The sequence below is a fragment of the Carcharodon carcharias genome, chromosome 19 (assembly GCF_017639515.1).
Source record: "Carcharodon carcharias isolate sCarCar2 chromosome 19, sCarCar2.pri, whole genome shotgun sequence".
NCBI lineage: Eukaryota > Metazoa > Chordata > Chondrichthyes > Lamniformes > Lamnidae > Carcharodon > Carcharodon carcharias.
In genome coordinates this window covers 85,201,606-85,224,651 of record NC_054485.1, presented here as the reverse complement: position 1 = coordinate 85,224,651, position 23,046 = coordinate 85,201,606, and the positions used below count along the sequence as shown (strand labels likewise).

Below are 23,046 nucleotides of genomic sequence, written 5' to 3'. Positions count from 1 at the left end.
CCAAGTTGCTGAGTGAGAAAGGGAAAGCTTAGCCAGAGATTCTGGTGCTGATGTCCACAGGTTTCACTCAGTTTCTATTGCCTCATCTCATTCTTCCTATAAAAATGCATCACTCTCAATTGGTGTTAAATATCATCAGCCAGGTGTCTACCTGTTTTACCTCTGTTTGTCCTGTTACGGCAGCCCTCGCTATTAACTACATTTGATCTTTTTCTGTGTCATCTATAAACTTCAAACGATGATTTACAGGCCCAAGTCTAAGTCGTTAATGTATCAAAAAGAAAAAGATTTCCTACCACCGACGCCTGGGAAAAAAAACACTGTACAACCTCCCTCCAGACTGGAAAAAACCAACCAGTCACCTCTACTCTCTGCTTTCTCAAACAGTTGTATATTCAATGTTATGTCCCTGTTAATCCTATGGGCTTTTATTCTGCTAGCCGATCCATCATGTGGTATTTTATCAAAGTATTTGAAATGTATACCTTTTATTTTATTTGAAGGAAAATGTTATTACAGCAATAAATCCATCTTAACGCTGAGAGCTGATGGATGGGCAGGGGTGAAATTGGGGAGAATACACTGTCCCAGTTGGATTTCACCTCACCCAGGTTAATTCACTTGTGTCCTTTTGTAATTCATGTTGATGCAAATGCAAACTACCATTTTTCTGTTTTCTCTATAATGTTAAATGGGTTTAAAAAGTGGAATGTGAATAGTGAATAGGGCTACCCGCCCAACTTGGATCCTCCTGCTGCCCCTCCTTCCCTCCCCAGTGGTCCAGTAACTCAATCTGCCCGAGTGCAGCAGCTGCCGACTGTCCCTTGGCTCCCTCTCTCACTCACTCGTTTCCTGGAGGTCCCTGATCAGCTGGGCACTGTCATTTTTACGCAGGCGGGCCAATTAAGACCCGCCAAGCATGACACGGAACCAGAAGCGCTGAGCGCACCCAGTGCGTGGGGGTGGAGGGTTGCCTGAGTTGGGGTGTGCACTCTTTTACGCATGCACGTGCCTCAGGGAGATTAATTTCATATATAAAACATTGAATAAAGGGAGAGAAAAAATGTAATAACTTGTCCCCTCATGTGAAACTGTCACATGAGCTGGGACATGCCCATTAATGTTAATAAAAATTTTTCCCACACTTTAAAAGCGTTCATGAAACCTCATCCCGCATATGGATGAGGTTCTGTGAAAAATGCAAAGGCCGCCTGGGCTCTTTGCCTGCCCACCAACCTTGAGGTTGGAGAGGCAGCTCAAGTCAATGATTTAAATGATTGATAATTGGCCCTAATAGGCCTTTGACAGTTCGGCAGGCGCCCCCTCTGAACTGAAAACCTGAATGACGCTCGGTGACATCGGGACATACACCCGATGTCACCCCTGAGTTATTTCCCGCCTTGGCAAGTGGGCCCCATCCCCGCTCGCCAAGCCGAAGATTCTACCCTGTGTGTTTTTTGAATTCAACAAAAGCATGGGGGAAATTGCTTCCCTGGGGCAGTTGCCATGGCGATGCCTCAACTAATCAGAGTGGACTTGCCAACCATTCAGCACCTTTTCTCATGCAGTATCAGTTGTTGTTCCCTTTGAAATTTGGTATTCTTGTGACTGTCCTGATGAGTGCAAGATGAAAAGCTTCGATGGCACGTCTAACTTTTTTCAGCAATTCGCAAAATTTCTACGAACAAACGACTCATACTTTATTCTCTAAGACAAAAAAAACCAGTTTGGGTTATATGTAACTCTTTTGAGTACAAACATGTTTCCATCTGTTTCAGATGAAGTTACATTGTTTCATACTTTACCATTGTGAGATTTGAACTCTTGATACTCACCTCCAAAGGCTGTGGAAGTTACATTGTTTCATAGTTTGCCATTGTGTGATTTGAACTCTTGATACTCTTTTGAGTAAACCTGTTTCCGATGAAGTTACATTGTTTCATAGTTTGCCATTGTGAGATTTGAATTCTTGATCTTGGGGTTACAAACCCAGTACCATAACCACTTGGCTATTTAGGCCAAGCCTTGGGTTATATGTAGCTGAACTGATTAATTGGGGTGATGTCATGCAATTTACTTAGGCACTCAGTCTAACCAGGTGGCAGCCTAATTGTTGAACATCCCAAAAGAGCTGGTGTGTCACACATGTTAAGCTTTGTAACTGACAATGGAAGCAAAGGAAATTTATTGAGCTCTGTTTGCCCAATTGAAATGGCGCAGATTGTTTGTCTTTTACCAAGGCCAATGGAGCTGCTGTTCTTCACCCTGGGCCAGTTTGTTGGTGTTGGGGGCCTGCAGTTGGGGGTGGGGGGGGTACATTGGGGGCACTGGGTCACAACATTGAGTGGAAATGTTTGGTGATTTCTGGCCCACCCCTCGACACCCAATGCTCGGATTTCTCAGCAACCCTTTTTATTGATCTGAAATGAAATATGTTTTCCAAAGCCAAGTGGTCTTTTAAAATCGTCCTCTTAACATATCTCCCAAAAATTGGCCGGTGTTGTCTCACTGAAGGGAAGAAAATGGGATACTTTCCTTGCTCCTTCAGGTACTTCTAACTTCAGCTTATCCACCAATTCCATTAGCTTATTCTTAGTTAACTTCTGTAAACCAGAAGTCTTAGCAACCTCCAAAGCCATTTCAAATTCCTACCCATATAATTCCTCACCGCAACTCCAATTCCTATGTCCAGTACCTCTTTACTCCCACATACTCCTTTTACAAGTATTTACAGACCCCACCAATGTTCAAGGATTTCCAATCCCACTTTATAATGATGATCCTGAACCAACTATTATTCCATAAGACCATAAGACATAGGAGCAGAAATTAGGCCAATCGAGTCTGCTCCACCATTCAATCATGGCTTATAAGTTTCTCAACCCTATTCTCCCGCCTTCTTCCCATAACCTTTGATCCCCTTACCAATCAAGAACTTATCTATCTTGGTCTTAAATACACCCAATGACCTGGCCTCCACAGCCTTCTGTGGCAACGAATTCCATAGATTCACCACTCTCTGGCTAAAGAAGCTTCTCCTCATCTCTGTTCTAATAGGTCTTCCCTTTACTCTGAGGCTGTGCCCTCGGGTCCCAGTCTCTCCTACTAATGGAAACATCTTCCCCACGTCCACTCTATCCAGGCCTTTCAGTATTCTGTAAGTTTCAATCAGATCCCCCCTCATCCTTCTAAACTCCATCGAGTATAGACCCAGAGTCCTCAAATGTTCTTCATAGGTTAAGCCTTTCATTCCTGGAATCGTTCTCGTGAACCTCCTCTGTACCCTCTCCAGGGCCAGCACATCCTTCCTGAGATACAGGGCCCAAAATTGCTCACATATTCCAAATGTGCTCTGACCAGAGCCTTATAAAGACTCAGCAGCACATTCCTGCTTTTATATTCTAGTCCTCTCGAAATAAATGCCAACATTGCATTTGCCTTCCTACCGACTCAACCTGCAAGTTAACCTTAAGAGAATCCTGAACTAGGACTCCCGAGTCCCTTTGCACTCCAGATTTCTGAATTCTCTCCCCAATTAGAAAATAGTCTATGCCTCTATTCTTCCTACCAAAGTGCATGACCTCACACTTGCCCACATTGTATTCCATCTGCCACTTCTCTGCCCATTCTCCCAACCTGTCCAAATCCTTCTGCAGCCTCCCCGCCTCCTCAATACTACCTGTCCCTCCACCTATCTTTGTATCATCTGCAAACTTAGCCAGGATGCTCTCAATTCCTTCATCTAGATCATTAATGTATAAAGTGAAAAGTTGTGGTCCCAACACTGACCCCTGCGGAACTCCACTAGTCACCGGCCACCATCCTGAGAAGGATCCCCTTATCCCCACTCTCTGCCTCCTGCCAGACAGCCAATCTTCTATCCATGCTCATACCTTGCCTCTAACACCATGGGCTCTTATTTACTGAGCAGCCTCCTGTGCAGCACCTTGTCAAAGGCCTTCTGGAAGTCCATGTAGATAACATCCATTGGCTCTCCTTTGTCTAACCTACTCGTTACCTTCTCAAAGAATTCTAACAGATTTGTCAGGCATGACCTCCCCTTGATGAAACCATGCTGACTTTGCCCGATTTTACCATGCACTTCCAAGTATTCTGAAATCTCATCCTTAATAATGGACTCTAAAATCTTACCAACGAGCGAGGTCAGGCTAATCAGCCTGTAATTTCCTGTCTTTTGCCTCACTCCCTTCTTAAACAGGGGGGTTACATTAGCGATTGACCAGTCCTCTGGGACCCTCCCTGACTCCAGTGATTCCTGAACGATCGTCACTAATGCCTCTACTACCTCTTCAGCTATCTCCTTCAGAACTCTGGGGTGTAATCCATCTGGTCCAGGTGATTTATCCACCTTCAGACCTTTCAGTTTTCCTAGCACCTTCTCCTTGGTAATGGCCACCATATTCACCTCTGCTCCCCAACTCTCTTGAACTTTGGGGATGTCACTCGTGTCTTCCACTGTGAAGACGGATGCAAAGTACCTATTCAGTTCCTCCGCCATTTCTTTGTTCCCCACTACTTCGCCAGCATCATTTTCCAGTGGCCCAATCTCCACTTTTGCCTCTCTCTTACCCTTTATATATCTAAAAAAAAAACTCTTGCAATCTTCTTTTATATTACTGGCTAGTTTACCCTCATATTTAATCTTCTCCCTCCTTATTTCTTTTTTAGTTGTCCTCTGTTGGTCTTTGTAGGCTTCCCAATCCCCTGGTTTCCCACTGCTCTTCGCCACATTGTATGCTTTCTCTTTAGCTTTTATGCTGTCCCTGACTTCCCTTGTCAGCCATGGTTGCCTCGTCCTCCCTTTAATATGCTTCTTCTTCCTAGGGATGAATTTTTGCTGTGTCTCCCAAATTACTCCCAGAAACTCCTGTCATTGCTGTTCCACTGACTTTCCTGCTAGGCTCATCTCCCAGTCAATTCTGGCCAGCTCCTCCCTCATGCCTCTGTAGTTGCCTTTATTCAACTGTAATACTGTTACATCTGATTCCAGCTTTTTCCTCTCAAATTGCAGGGTAAATTCTATCATATTATGGTCACTTCCTCCTAAGGATTCCTTCACCTTAAGCTCCCTTATCAAATCTGCCTCATTACACATCACTAGATCTAGAATTGCCTGTTCCCTAGTGGGCTCCACCACAAGCTGCTCCAAAAAGCCATCTCGTAGACATTCCACAAATTCCTTTTCTTGGGATCCACCACCAACCTGATTCTCCCAGTCTACCTGCATATTGAAATCCCCCATGATCACTGTAACCTTGCCTTTCTTACACATCTTTTCTATCTCCTGGTGTATCTTGTGCCCCATATCCAGACTACAGTTCGGAGGCCTGTACATAACTCCCATTATGGTTTTTTGACCTTTGCGGTTCCTCAACTCTATCAGCACAGATTCTACATCATCTGACCCTACATCATTTCTTGTTATCGATTTAATTTCATTTCTTACTAACAAAGCAACCCCACCCCCTCTGCCAACCTGCCTATCTTTTCGATAGGATGTATATCCTTGGATATTTAGCTCCCAGTCCTGATCCCCTTGCAGCCATATCTCTGTAATGCCCACCACATCATACCTGCCAATTTCAATCTGCGCCACAAGCTCATTTACCATATTTCGTATACTGCGTGCATTCAGATACACCTTCAGTCCTGTATTTCCCGTCCTTTTTCTCATTGTCGTCCATTTATCTGATGTGCTTGACGTTAGATTTCTAGCCCTTTCCAAACACTCTGTCCTATTTTGTGTTCTGGAGACTTTAATAGCCTCTCCTGGGCTCTCCTTTCTTTTCAGTTTTTTCATAATTTTCCATGAAGTTGAGTCCACCTCCGCACACGCTAACCTGCTGCTTTGTTTCCCATTAGTCATACTTCTTGGAGTTTTACCCTTCCCTTCCCCCGGCCCCCTCACTTTCTAGTTTCCGCAACCAATTATCCACTGTCCGCATTTCAAATCCCGCAGGAGCCCCCACTTTGTTATGATCCCAGCTGAGGTTATCCCTGGACAAACCTGATCCCATAGTGGAATCCAGTTTGATAGATCCTAACTTTTAATTGGTTTGTTTTGATACATGCAGAGGGGCTACTGAACAGAGTCACCAGAATCAGCTAAGGAACTTTTAACATAAGCATAAAACATTTATTGAACAAGAAAAGATGAACTATATTCCAATACTCCTTCCCTCACAACTATACCTTTACATATATATACAGATTTGTAAGAATAACACAAGTTACAAAATCTATCTTATACTCTAATGTTCACAGTAAGTACACCGTAAGGAAGGCAACCTGTGGTCAGCAGACACACCACACTCTGAAACCAAGTGTTAGATGCCTCCCCACACAGATGCTATGGATCTCTCAACTCCTCCCAGCCACTTGTCAAACTGTGAGCCAACCGATCTCAATGAACTCCATCTTTCACATGAGAGTTTCCAGTGTCCACTCTCCAAGAACTTGCTTTGGAATCTTCTTTCTCCCAGATACCTTCCGCAAGGGTTTTGAACTCTCCTTCCAATGTTCCTCTCCTCTGGGTCACCACATGCATTCAAGCTGTATTCCATGCACTCTCTATCACTGACTTAGCTGTTAACAGCACACCATTGCTTTCCATGCCTATAGCAAAGAGTTACAGACCTTCAGTTATCTTTTCGGAGCTGCTGGCCTCTTGCAAGCTGTTCTTGCTTTAAATCTGTTTTCTGCAGCTTTTGTCTCTTTAAATCTGACACTTGGAGCCTTTCACTCTGCTCCTTAATCTTAACTTCATTAACAGGACTTTCTCCTGGTTCCTGTCCTTCCTTTGACTAGAAGGTCTGCTTGGGACTTTTCCCTGCTTCTTTCTCACGCCTTTGGCCTGGGACCTTTTGGGAAATCTGCTCTCATTCTGCAGTTCACTCTCCCAATGTCCAGTCTCTCTGGAGTCCTGGCTTCAAACTGAACTCAAAGCTGCCATTTCTTCAGTTTTTCTCTGTGTGTCTGTGAGAGGGGTCTGTCTCTCTAGACCCCTGCTGCTAGACAACAGCCCAGTTTCTCTACTCTTGTTTGTTTAAATTATCTGCAACAGTCGTAAACCTCTTCTTAGAAATGCAGGCACCTTTTAAAGCGAAACTAAAACTCAATTTAACCTTTTCTTAACACAAATACAGAAGTAAAAAATCAAATTTAAACTTTACATCTAAAACTCATTCTTAACTCCTACAAATATATATAAATATAACTTACTTAAACTATCTGTATTTCCTAACACCAGGTGTGGAACCCGGCATCGGTGAGTGACTGTATTATTTAGTCCAAAATATTTGTTTATTTTTCTCTGCTGCTTCCTTATTCCCCATTATAAATTCTCTTGAATCTGCTTCTAATGGACCCACATTTGTTTTTGCGAATCTCTTCCTTTTTAGGTACCTATAGAAGCTTTTACAGTCTGATTTTGTGTGTCTCACTTTCATATTCTATATTCCCTTTCTTGATTTATTCCTTGGTCCTCTTTTGCAGAATTCTAAAATGTTCCCAATTTTCTGGCTTGCCTTTTTTGGCAACTTTATACACCTCTTCCTTTGATCTAATTGATTTATTTCATTAGCCTCGGTTGGAACACTTCCCTTGCTGGGTTTTTGTGCATTAAAGGAATGCACCCTTGTTGTAAACTATGTATTAGTTCTTCAAATATTAGCCATTGCCTGTGTATTATCATATGTTTTAAAATAGTTTCCCAATCTGCCATACCAATGCCAATTTGCCCCTCACACCTTCCTTTGTTTAGATTTAAGACCCTAGCTCCTGTTTGAACAACATTATTTTCAAACTCAATGTAAAATTCTATCATATTTTGGTTACTCTTTCCTAATGGCTTCTTTACAACAAGATTATTAATTAGTCCTTTTTCACTGCTCAATGCTAGATCTAAAACAGCACATTGCCTAGTTGGTTCCTCAACATACTGCTCTGGAAAACCATCTTGCATACATTCCAAGAATTCGTCCTCCCAAACATTGCTATTGATTAGATTTGCCCAGTCTAAATGTAGATTGAAATCCCCAATTACTGTATTACCCCTGTTACACACACCTCTATTTTCATTATTTATACTGTGATGTATATTATCACTGCTGTTTGATGGTCTATAAACAACTCCCACTGATATTTTCTGCCCCTTACTGTTTCAGTTCCACCTAAACCAATTCTACATCTTGACTGTAGAACTAAGGTCATCTCTCACTATAGTACCAAAGGCCTCTTTAATTAACAGAGCTACCACATCACTTTATCCCAGCTTCCTGTCCTTTCTGAATGTCACATACCTTCGGATATTTAGGTTCCAGCTTTGGTTTCCTGGTAGACACATCTCTATAATAGCCATCAGGACATACATATGAACTTCTATGTGAGCTGTTTTATTGCGAGTGCTGTGAGCGTTTTTTAAAAATAATTTTTGGAAACCTGGGCCCCATCTGCTGGCATGCTGTTAAGTTTTCAATCTCTGACCCTCCATGCCATACTCTGATTATTATTACTTTTAGTGCTACATTGATCTATTACCTTCTCATTTCCCTTTAATTTACTCAATCTTCCCCTCCACGATCACTTCCCCATCTAGTTAGTTTAAAGCCCTCGCTACTTCCCTAGTTATACGGTTCATGAGAACACTGACTCCAGCACAGTTCAAGTATAGACCATCTCAACGTCACCTCCCACTTTCCCCAGTGTGGGTGCCATTGCCCCATGGAGCGAAACCCTTTCCTCACACATGGATCTTTGAGATGCAAACCTAAAGGCAAACATAAAGATTCAGCTGTTCGATGGGGTCCCCCAGTGCACTCCATCAGCACAACCAGCACCTTCAATACAGAAGAGCAGAATGCAAGGGTAAAATATTCAACATTCATTACGGTGTGAACACCATTCAAGTTGACACTTCACAGTTGATTCCAGCTTGTTATGTCACTATTTTCTTTTTTTCTCATAGTTATGATGGCGATTGTGAACAATTTTCTTGTCTGTTTCTCATAGTTAACTTGATAGTGATTGTGAGCCTGTTTCTTAAGGAAAGTGTGGTCTCTCCATCACTCGTTACCTGGTGGCCACGCTGACGGCAGTTGCCACGGTGGGTCTCATGGTGATTGTGATGTGATATTACAGCAGGGTTGCTGTAATTTATTGGTGAGACTCTTTCCTGCTGCACATTCCTGTGTGCAGATTCATTCCATTCCCTGTCCGACTGTGTAGACATTTCTGTCTGGTTCACAGTCGCCTTGACCTTTGATCGTTTTGTAGCCATTGTCATCAGAAGCTGAAATCAAAATATTGCACCCAGAAGACTGCTGCTGTGGTCATCATCACATTGAGCTTGTTGCTCTGTTTAAGGAATGTTGCCTGGCCCTTCTTGTATATCCCTAAAGTTATGGTGAACAGTGCAATCTATAGCCGGTTTGCTTTGTGTGACCAAGTGACTTATTCCCAATTCACAGGGATAGCATTTTCTTGGGGCAGAATTTAGCCCTTGTCAGGCAGGAAGCCGACCACTGCCGGCGATGGAGGCCGGATGACGATTTCACGCTGGCGGGCCAATTGAGGCCCGCTCAGCATGAAACGCAAGTGGCAGCGCTCAGCGCTGCCCGTGCAAGGCGGGAGGAGGGCGAGCGTGTGAGTGCGCGCTTGAGAATCTCCCTAAGGCACAGAGCTGTCTCAGGGAGATGAAGAGTTTTCAAAAAAAAATAAAGATTAGAAAAATTTTAAACGCTGCCAACTCCGGCACGCGCCCGCCGACCAAATTATCTCATGGCTGAGCGTTGATGTCGGGACACTCGCCCGCCCGCTGAGGTAAAAATTTTGCCCTTTCATGGAACAGCTATTGGCCCTCTTTCTTCCGCTCTTTTTGATTTTATTCTTTAACATTCTCGCTGTCAGACACATTTTAGTAGCCAGTTGGACCTGAAAGACCCTCCAGGTCCACAGAAATGGTGAAAAAGGCATAGAGTGGAATTTTCCATGCCCTTTGGTGTCAGGCGTCATGGCGGGCATGAACGGACAATATGGCGGGAAGGCCAAAAGTCAGCTTCACGCCACTGTGAAACCAGTTTGCAATCATCTGCTCCGCCCGTCAATGGCAGGCTGCGTTTCCCACTGCCGGGCATCAGGAACTTCATTTTCATACGTCTACATATCATTACAAGCCCTGCTTGCCGGAATCATCCACTCAAGCTGAAATATCTGGGCTCATCTGGAGAACAGCTAATGTGGTTCCGCTATTTAAGAAGGGTTGTAGAGATAAGCCAGGGAACTACAGGCCAGTGAGTCACACGTCAGTGGTAGGGAAACTATTGGAGAAAATTCTGAAGGTGCAAATCTATCTCCACTTGGAGGGGCAAGGTTTGATGAGGGATAGTCAGCATGGCTTTGTCACAGGGAGGTCATACCTAACAAATTTGATTGCACTTTTTGAGGAGGTGACCAGATGAGTAGATGAGGGTAGTGCAGTTGATGTAGTTTATATGGATTTCAGCAAAGCCTTTGGCAAGGTCCCACATGGGAGACTTATAAAGAAGGAAAATGCTCATGGGATACAGGGTAATTTGATAAGGTGGATTCAAACTTGGCTTAGTTGTAGGAGACAGAGGGTGATGACAGAAGGCTGCTTCAGTGACTGGATCTGTGCTGGGTCCCCTAATATTCGTCATTTATATAAACGACATAGGTGACTATGTGGGGGGTAGGATTAGTAAGTTTGTGGATGACACAAAGATTGGCCGGGTGGTTAACAGTGAGGTTGAGTGTCTTGGGCTACAGGAAGATATAGATGGGATAGTCAAATGGGCAGATAAATGGCAGATGGAATTTAACCCTGAAAAGTGTGAGGTGGTGCACTTTGGAAGGAGTAATTTGACAAGGAAGTATTCAATGAACGGCATGACACAAGGAAGTTCTGAGGAACAAAGGGGTCTTGGCGTGTGTGTCCATAGATCTCTGAAGGTGGAGGGGCATGTTAGTGGGGTGGTGAAAAAGGCATATGGGACACTTGCCTTTATCAATCGAGGCATAGATTACTAAAGTAAGGAGGTCATGTTGTTGTTGTATAGAACCTTGGTGAGGCCACAGCTGGAGTACTGTGTGCCATTCTGGTCACCACATTGCACTGGAGTGGGTGCAGAGGAGATTCACCAGGATGTTGCCTGGGTTGAAACATTTAAGTTATGGAGAGAGGCTGGATAGACCAGAGTTGTTTTCGTTGGAGCAGAGAAGACTAAGGGGCAACCTGATCGAGGTGTACAAGACTATGAGGGGCATGGACAGGGTGGAAAGGAAGCAACTGTTCCCCTTTGTTGAAGGGTCAGTGATGAGGGGACACAAGTTCAAGGTGAGGGGCAGGAGGTTTAGTGGGGATGTGAGGAAAAACTTTTTTACCCAGAGGGTGGTGATGGTCTGGAATGCGCTGTCTGGGAGGGTGGAGGAGGCGATTTGCCTCACATCCTTTAGAAAGTACCTGGATGAACACTTGGCACGTCATAACATTCAAGGCTATGGGCCAAGTGCTGGTAAATGGGGTTAGGTCGGTAGGTCAGGTGTTTCTCACGTGTCGGAGCAGACTTGATGAGCTGAAGGGCCTCTTCTGCACTGTGCGATTCTGTGATCACACCAATGTAGTTCACAAATGTACATGAGTGACATGCACCTGGCGAGCTGCACTTCACTCAGGATTTCGAGGTTTGTTTGCCTACCTTGCTTCGGGCAGCACTCGCAGTCATCAGTGCCAGGCTTCACAGACAGCACCACATCACTTTTAAGGGGGATCATGGGCAGGTCTCTACCTACCAGACCAGCCATGTGTGGGATGCTTTTCAATGGTTGCAGGACTAGGGCTTGCTTGGGGAATGGGGAGAAGTAGCCTCAGGCAAAGGAAGAGGCTGCAGGGTGAGGGCTGTACTGGGAAAGGAGGGTGTCCCAGAGTGTGCATGGGGCATATGTTGATCTGTGCAAGTGGCCTCAAGATGGTGAGGGCTGAGGAGGCAGTCTCCAGAGGAGATGAGGCCAGATGGAGATGTGAGGGTGTGTGTGAGAGAGAGTGGTGATGTGAGTGAGAGTGAGGTGCCACTGAATGTGTGATGGGCTTGTGAGTGTGAGTTTAGAGTGATGAGATGGTTGCCTTACCCTGGCGGCACCGATGAGATCATTCATCCTCTTTGTGCACTGGATGACCAACCTCTTCTGTGCAGCGTTGGCACTGACAACCACCTCCCTGGCCAGGGTAGTGAGATTGCTGCGGCCAGAGCGGGGGTGGAGGACATCACAGTGGGGCCCCCGAGTGACATTCCAGTGACGGGTGACTGAAATCTTCTTGGCTTTCAGGGCCATGTCTTCACTGGAGCAGCTCTGGGTTGCAAACATTGAGACACGGCACCCGCAATGAAGAACCAGTGTAGTAACAGAGGCTGCCCGCCAGTGAAATGGCATATTTACTGTGCCTGCATAATTAATGAGGTGGGAAACGGACAGCACAACGTGAAAAGCCACAGGTCAAACGTCCTTTCTCCCACCCGCTATCGCACTCAGTGAGAATCTGGGTCAATTCAGCCCATAGACCCTGAAATGAAAAATTGCAGAAAGTCCAACATTTTACTTCATGCAATATCCAGCAGTTTTATCCTGCTCGGATAAGAATGGTCTCATATTTCTTGCATCATCATATTACAAGCTCCTTAGATCTCTGGTCGATGATTAGCCCTTGTGGAAATTTTGAAAAGCTGGGGGCGATGCTTCAGCTCCTGAGCTCCTGCACAGACACTGTGACCCAGAGTAAGGTCAGAGAGGAGCTGCCCAATGCCCTCAAATATCCCTCTACTTTCATTGGTAAATGAGCGATGAACCACAAGGGTCAGATGGTTTCAATGGCAAAGGAAGTAGCTGAGGGTGTTGCAGGTGATAGGGGGAGGTGATGGCATAGTGGTATTGTCACTGGACTAGTAACCCAGAGACACAGGGGAATGCTCCGGGGATCTGGGTTCAAATCTTGACACAGCAGATGGTGGAATTTGAATCCAATAAATATCTGGCATTAAAAGTCTGATGCTGACCATGAAACCATTGTTAATTGATGTAAAAACCCATCTGGTTCACTAATGTCCTTTAGGGAAGGAAATCTGCTGACCTTACCTGGTCTGGCCTACACGTGACTCCAGACCCACAGCAACTCTTGGGTTGACTCTTGGTTCCCTCTGAAATGGCCTGGCAAGCCACTTAGGTCTCAAAAAGGGAATGAAAACAGAAAGACCACACAGCATCGACCTGGGCACCGGAAACGACAATGGCAAACTCAGCCCTGTTGACCCTGCAAAGTCCTCTTTACGAACATCTGGGGGCTAGTGCCAAAATTGGGAGAGCTGCCTCACAGGCTAGTCAAGCAACAGCCTGACATAGTCATCCTCACGGAATCATACCTTCCAGATAATGTCCCAGACACCACCTTCACCATCCCTGGGTATGACCTGTCTCAATGGCAGGACAGACCCAGCAGAGGTGGTGGTACAGTGGTATACAGTTGCCATGCAATGCCTCAACATTGTCTTAAGACCCCATGAAGTCTCATGGCATCAGGCCAAACATGGGCAAGGAAACCTCCTGCTGATTACCACGTACCGCCCTCCCTCAGCTGATGAATCATGTTAAACATCACTTGGAGGAAACACTGAGGGTGCCAAGGGCACAGAATGCACGCTGGGTGGAGGACTTCAATGTCCATCACCAAGAGTGGCTCGGCAGCACCACTACTGACCGAGCTGGCTGAGTCCTAAAGGACATAGTTGCTGGACTGGTTCAGTGCAGGTGGTGAGGGAACCAACAAGAGGGAAAAACACACTTGACCTCATCCTCGCCAACCTGCCTGCTGCAGATGCATCTGCCCATGACAGTATCAGTAGGAGTGACCACCACACAGTCCTTGTTGAGACGAAGTCCCAGCTTCATACTGAGGATACCCTCCATCGTGTTGTGTGGACTACACCGTGCTAAATGGGATAGATTTCAAACAGATCTAGCAACTCAAGACTGGGCAACCATGAGGTGCTGTGGGCCATCAGCAGCAGCAGAATTGTATTTGAACACAATCTGTAACCTCATGGCCCGGCATATACCCCACTCTACCATTACCATCAAGCTAGGGGGTCAACCATGGTTCAATGAAGAGTGCAGCAGGGCATGCCAGGAGCAGCACCAGGCATACCTAAAAATGAGGTATCCACCTGGTGAAGCTATAAAACAGGACTACTTGCGTGCCAAACAGCATAAGCAGCAAGTGATAGTCAGAGCCAAGCAAGCCCATAACCAACAGATCAGAGCTAAGTTCTGCAGTCTTGCAACATCCATTCATGAAAGGTGGTGGACAATTAAACAACTCGCTGGAGGAGGAGGCTCCACAAATATCCCCATCCTCAATGGAGCCCAGCACAGCAGTGCAAAAGATAAGACTAAAGCATTTGCTGCAATCTTCAGCCAGAAGTGCCGAGTGCATGATCCATCTCGGCATCCTCCATTGGTCCCAAGCATCACAGATGCCCGTCTTCAGCCAATTCAATTCAATTCAGTCCACTTGATATCAAGAAATGGCTGAAGGCACTGGATACTGCAAAGGCTATGAGCCCTGACAATATTCCTGCAATAGTACTTGTGCTCCAGAACTTGCCGCACCCGAGCCAAGCTGTTCCACCCAACACTGGCATCTACACGGCTATGTGGAAAATTACCCAGGTATGTCCTGTACACACAAAGCAGGATAAATGCAACCCAGGCAATTACTGTCCCATCAGTCTACTCTCCATCAGTGAGTTACTCATCGCAGGATTCCTATCCTCTGACCCTCCCTTGTAGCCACAGTATTTATATGGCTAGGCCAGTTCAGTTTCTGGTCAATGGTAACCCCCAGGATGTTGATAGTGGGGGATTCAGTGATGGTAATGCCATTTCAATAACCTCCTCCAGCACCTACCCCTTCCCAAACCCTATAACCTCTGCCAGCCCCTACACCCCTCCTTTTTTTATACTCCTCCAGCCTCTACACCCCTCGCTATCTCTGTAAACTCCTCAAGTCCTACAGTCCTCCCTATCTCTGTAACCTCGTCCAGCCCCTAAACCACTCCCTTTCTCTCTAACCTCCCCCAGCCCCTAAACTCCTATCTCTGTATCCTCCTCCAGTCCTACACCCCTCCCTATCTTAATAGACTCCTCCAACCCCTACACACCTCCCTATATCTGTAACGTCCTCCAGCCCTTACAACCCTATCCCTGCAACCCTCTTTCGCTCCCTATAACCACCCCTATCTCTGTGACCTCTTACAAACCTTCGAGATCTCCATGCTTCTTGAATCTCAGTCTCTTGCGCGATTCTAATTGGCAGCCATACCTTCAGTTCTAAGCTCTGGATTTCCTTTTTTAATCCTCTCCATCTCTCTCTTTTTTTCTGTAAAGACCCAGCTTAAAACCCCAACTCCTTGACCAAGCCCATTACCCATCCTCATTGTACCCCCACACTGCAGAGACTGGGGTGGTTCATGAAGGCAGCACACCACCACCACCACCACTGCCTCCTCAAGAGAAAACAGGGCTGGGCAATTAATGCTGGCCATACCAGTGACACCCACATCCCATGAATGAATAGGGAAAAAATGACCACACCTATTGTCCCTCCATTATCCCTCCTCATTACCTCTCTTCAACATTGTCCCCAAAATCTCTGCTGTTACTCTTGCATCAGCACCCCTCCCCATTATCCTGCCCCTTTACCCCTCCCCGTTGCTGCCCTAATGACCCTCCCCACACAGAGTAAGGGAAGCACAGAGAGAGGGGAGGCATAAGTGTGATGATGAATGAGTGCTCGGTCGGGAATCTGGTATGGGTGGGAATTCAGTTCAGAAGGGGGGGGTTAGAAGTGCTCCTCCTCCATACCCTTTTTAGCCTCCAGTGTCTGGAGTGTGCTCTTCTGTCTCTTAAGGGGGAGAATTTAATTGAGGTCTGCAAAATCATCAATGGTTTTGATCAATAAGGAGAAACCGTTTCCATTAGCAGGAGGGTCATTGGCCAGAGGGCACAGGTTGAAGGTGATTGGGACAAGCACTGGACATGACGTGAGGAAACATCTTTTACACGGCAAGTTGTTGTGATCTGGAATGCGCTGCCCAAAAAGGATGGGTGGAAACAGGTTCAATAGGAACATTCAAAACAGAACTGGATAAATACATGCAGGGAAGAAAATACAGAGTTACAGGAAAAGAGCAGGAAACAAGAATTAATTGGATTGCTCGCCAAAGGGCTGATAGAGGTATGATGGGCTCAATGGCCACCTTCTGTGCTGTGTCATTTTACAAGTTTATCTCCCCTCTGGTTTCTCTGTCAATTTTCGTAAATCGATATCCTCTGGATAACAGAATTTTGCAATTGGGAGCTGTTACATGTGCCTGAGAGGGCAACTTGGTTAAAAAAAGCATCTGTAAATAAGCAACTCTCTGGCAGTGCAGCTCTCCCTCAGTACTGCTCTTCTGATAATGCAGCGCTCCCTCACTGCTGGCCCCCCCGTGACAGTGCAGCCCTCCCTCGGCGCTGACCCCGCAACAGTGCAGCCCTCCCTCGGCGCTGACCGCGCGACAGTGCAGCCCTCCCTCGGCGCTGATCCCCTGACAGTGCAGCCCTCCCTCAGCGCTGACCCCGCGACAGTGCAGCCCCCAGCGCTGCCACCGCGACAGTGCAGCCCTCCCTTGGTGCCGCCCCCGCGACAGTGCAGCTCTCCCTCGGCACCGCCCCACCGACAGTGCAGCCCTCCCTTGGCGCTGATCCCCTGACAGTGCAGCCCTCCCTTGGCGCCGCCCCCACGACAGTGCAGCTCTCCCTCGGCACCGCCCCACCGACAGTGCAGCCCTCCCTCAGCGCTGACCCCCAACAGTGCAGCCCTCCCTCGGCGCTGACCCCGCGACAGTGCAGCCCTCCTTTGGTGCTGCTCCCGCCACAGTGCAACACCCCTTCGGCGCTGAGCCTCCGACAGTGCAGCGCTCCCTCAGTGGAGGAGACTGTGTCTGTACCTCCCCCTGCTGCCGTTCTGCGGGGACCGCTCCTAGATCTCCCTCCTGCCCCATGCACAGCCGCTCCTCCAGATATCATCTCTTGATTCTCGCTCTCAGCTCTTTGTTTCCTCCTGGACGGTCCTCCAGATGTCGCCTCTTGTTTCTTTCCCCGCCAATCCTTGGCTTGTCCGCCCGGCTCGGTCCTCCAACGGTCTCCTCTTGCTCTCCGCCCCGCCACTCTTTGTCGAGTTCCGGCCCCGGCCCCGCCCCTCCCCTGGATTGAGGAGCTGCCTCACTTCCGGGTTTGAGGCCAAACCAGAAATTGGAGCCGCGGCGGCTGGAGCTAAATCCTCTCGGGGAGGTGGGGGACTGGAGCCTGGAGCAGACAAATCGGTCCACCCGTCCCTGAAAAAAGTGGGGGAGGAGGGAGGAATTACGGGGTTATGGGCGAGGGGGGAAGTTAATGGGAATGAACCTTTCAAAGAGCCGGCACAGGCTGGATGGGCCGAATGGACGCCACCTGTGTCTCTGCCATTTACTGACAGTCAGGTTCAGACTGAGGGAAGATCTTTCCAATTGTGGAGGGAGATCAGTAGCCAGTTGGGTCCGAATGGCCCGTTTCTGTTGATATTGTGTGATGCCCACTATAGCTGAATATCTCAATGAGTGAGGTGGGAAGGGGGGATCGGTAGGGGGGGGGGGGGTGTCAGGGGGTGGTGGGGCGGAGGGGCTGGATTCCTTGAATTTTAACCCGGAATCTTCTGCCTCAGGTGAGAGTCCACCCCACAGAGCCGCAGCTGACCCTGATGGGGCCGACATAAGATGATGATGTTCGTACTTGCCGGTCGGGATCAGAGCTCAGGGGGTGTCGGCCATGTCAGATAATCACTAATAACCCAAGTTGGCAATTCTGGAGAAAGCTCTCTTCACCCTGAGAGTGGTGGCATCCCCTCGAGCCTGCTCCACATTCAATAAAACCACGGCTGGTCCGATAGTGGCCTCAACTCCAGTTCACTGCCCCGCCTCACATCCCCCCTGCCCCACTCCCCTACCCCACGCCCTGCCCTCACCCTGCCCCTCCCTGCCTCCCCACCCTGTCCTGCCGCCCCCCCCCCGCCCCCCCACCCCCCCCGTCCCACAACCCCCAACTCCATTGTTGATTAAAAATCTATCTAACTCAGCCTGGAATATATCCTCCACTGCTCACTGGGGAAGAATTCCAAACACGAACGACCTCCTGAGAGAAAAGATTCCTCCCCATCTCCGCCTTAAGTGGGAGAAGCCTTATTTTTAAACGGTGCTCTTCGTTCTAGGTTGACCCATGGGGGGAGGAGGCTCAAGTGGAGCATAAGCACCAGCATGGAGCTGTCGGGCTGAATGGCCTGCTCCTGTGCTGCAGACTCTGAATTCTATGAAAACAACTATAATGATTTGCTTTCTCCTCAGTCTTCCCCTGGACGGCCTCCTCACAAGCCCTGTCATGAAGGAGAGAGAGATGCCGGGCATTGGCAGTAAGCGTCCTGCAGCAGAGGCTCGGTCCACAGGACCTCCCGAAAAATCAGCCCACCTGGAGGAGACTGCCGGGAGTTCAGGTGCCAAGGTGGAGACCATCAAGCTGGGGAGTGACACCTCCACGGTAAGTGCTGCTCTGTGTATCGCAGAAACTCAACAGTGCAGGAGGAGGCCATTCAGCCCACCCTGCCTGTGCCAGCTCTTTGCAAGAGAATTGGTGCCCTGAACAGCATGGGATATGGTAGCGTAGTTGGTTGTGTTACTGGACTAGTAACCCAGAAGCTCGGCCTAATGATCTGGAGACACGGGTTTGAATCCCACTGTGGGATGAAAAGCTTTGACAGCACATCGATTTCTTTCAGCAATGCTCAATTTAAATTCAACTAGTAAATCTGGAATGAGATGCTAGTCTCAGTGATGGTTGACCATGAAACTTGTCAGATTGTCATAAACACCCATCTGGTTCACGAATGCTCTTTAGGGAAGGAAATCTGCTGTCCTTACCTGGTCTGGCCTATGTGTGACTCCAGACCCACAGCAATGTGGTTGACTCTTACCTGCCCTCTGAAATGGCTTCAAAAGCACTCAGCAGATCAGGACATCACCTTCTCATGGGCAATAAATACTGAACTTAATGGTGACTGCCACACGCCATGAATGAATTAAAGAAAAGTCAAACTTTCCAATTATTCCCACTCCCCCCTGCTCTTTCCCCATAAGCTGATGATTTTTCCCCCTTCAAGTATTTATCCAATTCCCCTTTTGAAATCTATTGTTCCCGCTGCTTCTTCTGCCCTTTCAGGCAGTGCATTCCAGCGCACAGCAACTCACTGTTTCCTCAGCTTCCCCTCTGGCTCTTTTGCCAATTATCTTCAATCTATGCCCTCTAGTTACTGACGCTCCTGCCACTGGAACCAGATTTGCCTTATTTACTCTATCGGAACACCATTAGTCTCTGAAAGACACAGAATTCAACCCTGAGCTCATTCCCACACCACATGTGAGATCAGGTGAACTCAACTCAGGCCGCAGATGGAGCCTGTGTCCTTGCTGCTCTATGTGTTTAGAGGAGAGCCTCAGCGTCTCTCCTGTAAGCCCCGGGACCTGTGGTCACTGCTAACCTGGTGGGCCCCAGCTGACTCATCTGTTGCCCCTTTAACTCTCTGGCAGGAGGAGCTTGACATTCGGACTCTCCAGACTAAAAACCGGAAGCTTGCCGAGGTGATTGATCAGCGACAGAGCATTGAGGACGAGCTGAGGGAGCAAATCGAGAAGCTGGTGAAACGGCAAGCGACAGACGATGCCAACCTCCTCATCCTGAACCGCTACTGGTGCCAGGTACAGTGGGCACTGACCCTGCTCCAGTGTCCCATCAAACATTCATGGGACAGGCGCAGACTGGGGTTAGATACAGAGTAAATCTCCCTCTACACTGTCCCTATCAAACACTCCCAGGACAGGTACAGCACGGGTTAGATACAGAGTAAAGCTCCCTCTACACTGTCCCTATCAAACACTCCCAGGACAGGTACAGCACGGGTTAGATACAGAGTAAATCTCGCTCTACACTGTCCCTATCAAACACTCCCAGGACAGGTACAGCACGGGTTAGATACAGAGTAAATCTCCCTCTACACTGTTCCTATCAAACACTCCCAGGACAGGTACAGCACAGGGTTAGATACAGAGTAAATCTCCCTCTACACTGTCCCCATCAAACACTCCCAGGACAGGTACAGCACGGGGTTAGATACAGAGTAAAGCTCCCTCTACACTGTCCCTATCAAACACTCCCAGGACAGGTACAGCACAGGTCAGATGCACAGTAAAGCTCCCTCTACACTGTCCCATCAAACACTCCCAGGACAGGTACAGCACAGGGTTAGATACAGAGTAAAGCTCCCTCTACACTGTCCCTATCAAACACTCCTAGGACAGGTACAGCACAGGGTTAGATACAGAGTAAAGCTCCCTCTACCCTGTCCCATCAAACACTCCTAGGACAGGTACAGCACAGGGTTAGGTACAGAGTAAAGCTCCCTCTACTGCTCCCACTGTGTCCTAACTGGATTTGCGCCTGGAGCAGTGAGAGGTCAGCCAGTGACTCCCAGCCTCAGTGCTAACCTGGAACTTGCTCCTACAGTTTGATGAGAATGTGCGGATTATCCTGCAGCGTTGGGATCTGGAGCAGGAGCAAGAGAGCCGGGATGTGCTGCCTGAGAAGAAGATGCTGGTCGTGTCTGATCCAGAGCCAGATTCTGACAGCAACCAAGAGCGGGAACGCCGGGAGGAGAGAGAGAAAGGTAATCCATGGAGAACTGTGGATCCCAAACTGTTATGAGATGTGCCTTTAGCTGCCTGGGACTGAAGTTCTGGAGATCCCTCTTGATACCTCTTTCACTCCCTGCCTGTCTCTGCCCGTCCCCCTCCCCCCGTCCCCCTCGCCCTCTCTCTGTCTCCCCCTCGCCCTCTCTCTGTCTCCCCCTCGCCCTCTCTCTGTCTCCCCCTCGCCCTCTCTCTGTCTCCCCCTCGCCCTCTCTCTGTCTCCCCCTCGCCCCCCCCCGTCTCCCCCTCGCCCCCCCCGTCTCCCCCTCGCCCCCACTCTGTCTCCCCCTCGCCCCCCCCCTCTATCTCCCCCTCGCCCCCCTTCTGTCTCCCCCTCGCCCCCCCCCTCTATCTCCCCCTCGCCCCCCTTCTGTCTCCCCCTCGCCCCCCCTCTGTCTCCCCCTTGCCCTCGCCCTGTCCATCGCTTATCTTGTTCTCTGCTCCTTTAAGATGCAGCTTAAAATCTACCTGGGACAGTGTTTTTGGTTATCTATCCTAATCTCTCCTTATTTGGCTTGGTTTCACATTTCTGTCTGATTTGAGCTCCTGTGAAGCACATGGGGATGTTTTGTAATGTTGAAGGTGCTATATAAATGTAAGTTGTTGCTGAGGGTATGAAAGTCCCTATAGAAAAGTGAGTCCTGTCTTCCTTTACTGACAGGGTCCAGGGATGGACAGAGTGAGAGCGCGCTGCCATTCTTGGCTATGTTGGCCAGCAGCACCAGCGAGGAGATGGAGCTGCAGCTCCAGGAGCGGGTCATGTTCTCCAGACTGGCCGTGTCCAGCACAGTCGACGTCTTCGAGAAGCTGAGGTTCAGGATCAACCAGCTGGTCGAGTGGGTCACCAGCAAGGGTAAGGAGAGTCCCACACGCTCCCCAGCCTAGTGCTGAGCTGATGTCTCAACCCCATCCAGTGTGGTACTGAGGACCACACACTCACACTCGATCCCCAGCCTAGTGCTGAGCTGATCCCTCGCCCCCACACACTGTGGTACTGAGGACCACACACTCACACTCGATCCCCAGCCTAGTGCTGAGCTGATCCCTCGCCCCCACACACTGTGGTACTGAGGACCACACACTCACACTCGATCCCCAGCCTAGTGCTGAGCTGATCCCTCGCCCCCACACACTGTGGTACTGAGGACCACACACTCACACTCGATCCCCAGCCTAGTGCTGAGCTGATCTGATCCCTCACCCTGGCCCCCATTAAGTACTGTGGATTACCCCCCAGACCCTGTGTTTAAACTTGAGACTGTCAGTGTTGCCCCCAGACCCTGTGTTTAAACGTGAGATTGTCAGGGTTCCCCCAGACCCTGTGTTTAAACTTGTGACTAATCAGGGTCCCCCCCAGACCCTGTGTTTAAACTTGTGACTGTCAGGGTTCCCCCCAGACCCTGTGTTTAAACTTGTGACTGTTCAGGGTTCCCCCCAGACCCTGTGTTTAAACGTGAGACTGTCAGTGTTCCCCCCAGACCCTATGTTTAAACTTGTGACTGTTCAGGGTTCCCCCAGACCCTGTGTTTAAACTTGTGACTGTTCAGGGTTCCCCCAGACCCTGTGTTTAAACTTGTGACTGTCAGTGTTCCCCCCTGACCCTGTGTTTAAACTTGTGACTGTTCAGGGTTCCCCCAGACCCTGTGTTTAAACTTGTGACTGTTCAGGGTTCCCCCAGACCCTGTGTTTAAACTTGTGACTGTCAGTGTTCCCCCCTGACCCTGTGTTTAAACTTGAGACTGTTCAGGGTTCCCCCCAGACCCTGTGTTTAAACTTGTGACTGTTCAGGGTTCCCCCAGACCCTGTGTTTAAACTTGAGACTGTTCAGGGTTCCCCCCAGACCCTGTGTTTAAACTTGTGACTGTTCACTACCCAGGTTCGCCCCAGCTGGAAGAGGCATTGAGGGAGCTGAACTCACTCCTGTTGAGGGAGAACCAGAGGCTGCTGGAGCTGACCGACTTCCTCCGAGAGAAACATCGTAAAATGTCACAGGAGGCAAGGAAAGGGGGGAGGAGGGGGTGTATCTGGGAGGGGAGGGGGAGGGGAAGGGCTGGTGAGATGCTTGGGCCAGAAGGTGGGGAGTGAGTGGGGACCGGAAGCCATGGAGCCCAGGAGGACACAGTGTGTGAGAGAGGGATGGGAGTGTGGG

The 23,046-nt window shown here is 48.5% G+C and overlaps 1 protein-coding gene across 7 annotated transcripts in view; it reads left to right on the top strand.

Annotated features, from left to right (window-relative positions):
• The first annotated feature begins 17,349 nt into the window (after positions 1–17,349).
• Positions 17,350–23,046, top strand: part of LOC121291647 (E3 ubiquitin-protein ligase BRE1A-like) — a 49,245-nt gene continuing 43,548 nt past the window's right edge. The window contains exons 1-6 of one of the 7 annotated variants that reach the window (XM_041213117.1): positions 17,350–17,421; positions 18,507–18,696; positions 19,743–19,910; positions 20,716–20,875; positions 21,559–21,750; positions 22,774–22,892. In XM_041213117.1, the coding sequence (XP_041069051.1) occupies positions 18,541–18,696; positions 19,743–19,910; positions 20,716–20,875; positions 21,559–21,750; positions 22,774–22,892 (795 nt within the window). In that variant the 5' untranslated portion in view covers positions 17,350–17,421; positions 18,507–18,540. Of the gene's footprint in view, positions 17,475–17,812; positions 17,831–18,285; positions 18,697–19,742; positions 19,911–20,715; positions 20,876–21,558; positions 21,751–22,773; positions 22,893–23,046 lie in introns of those variants that run through there. The other 6 variants (XM_041213118.1, XM_041213120.1, XM_041213116.1 and 3 more) reach the window with 6 other exon arrangements.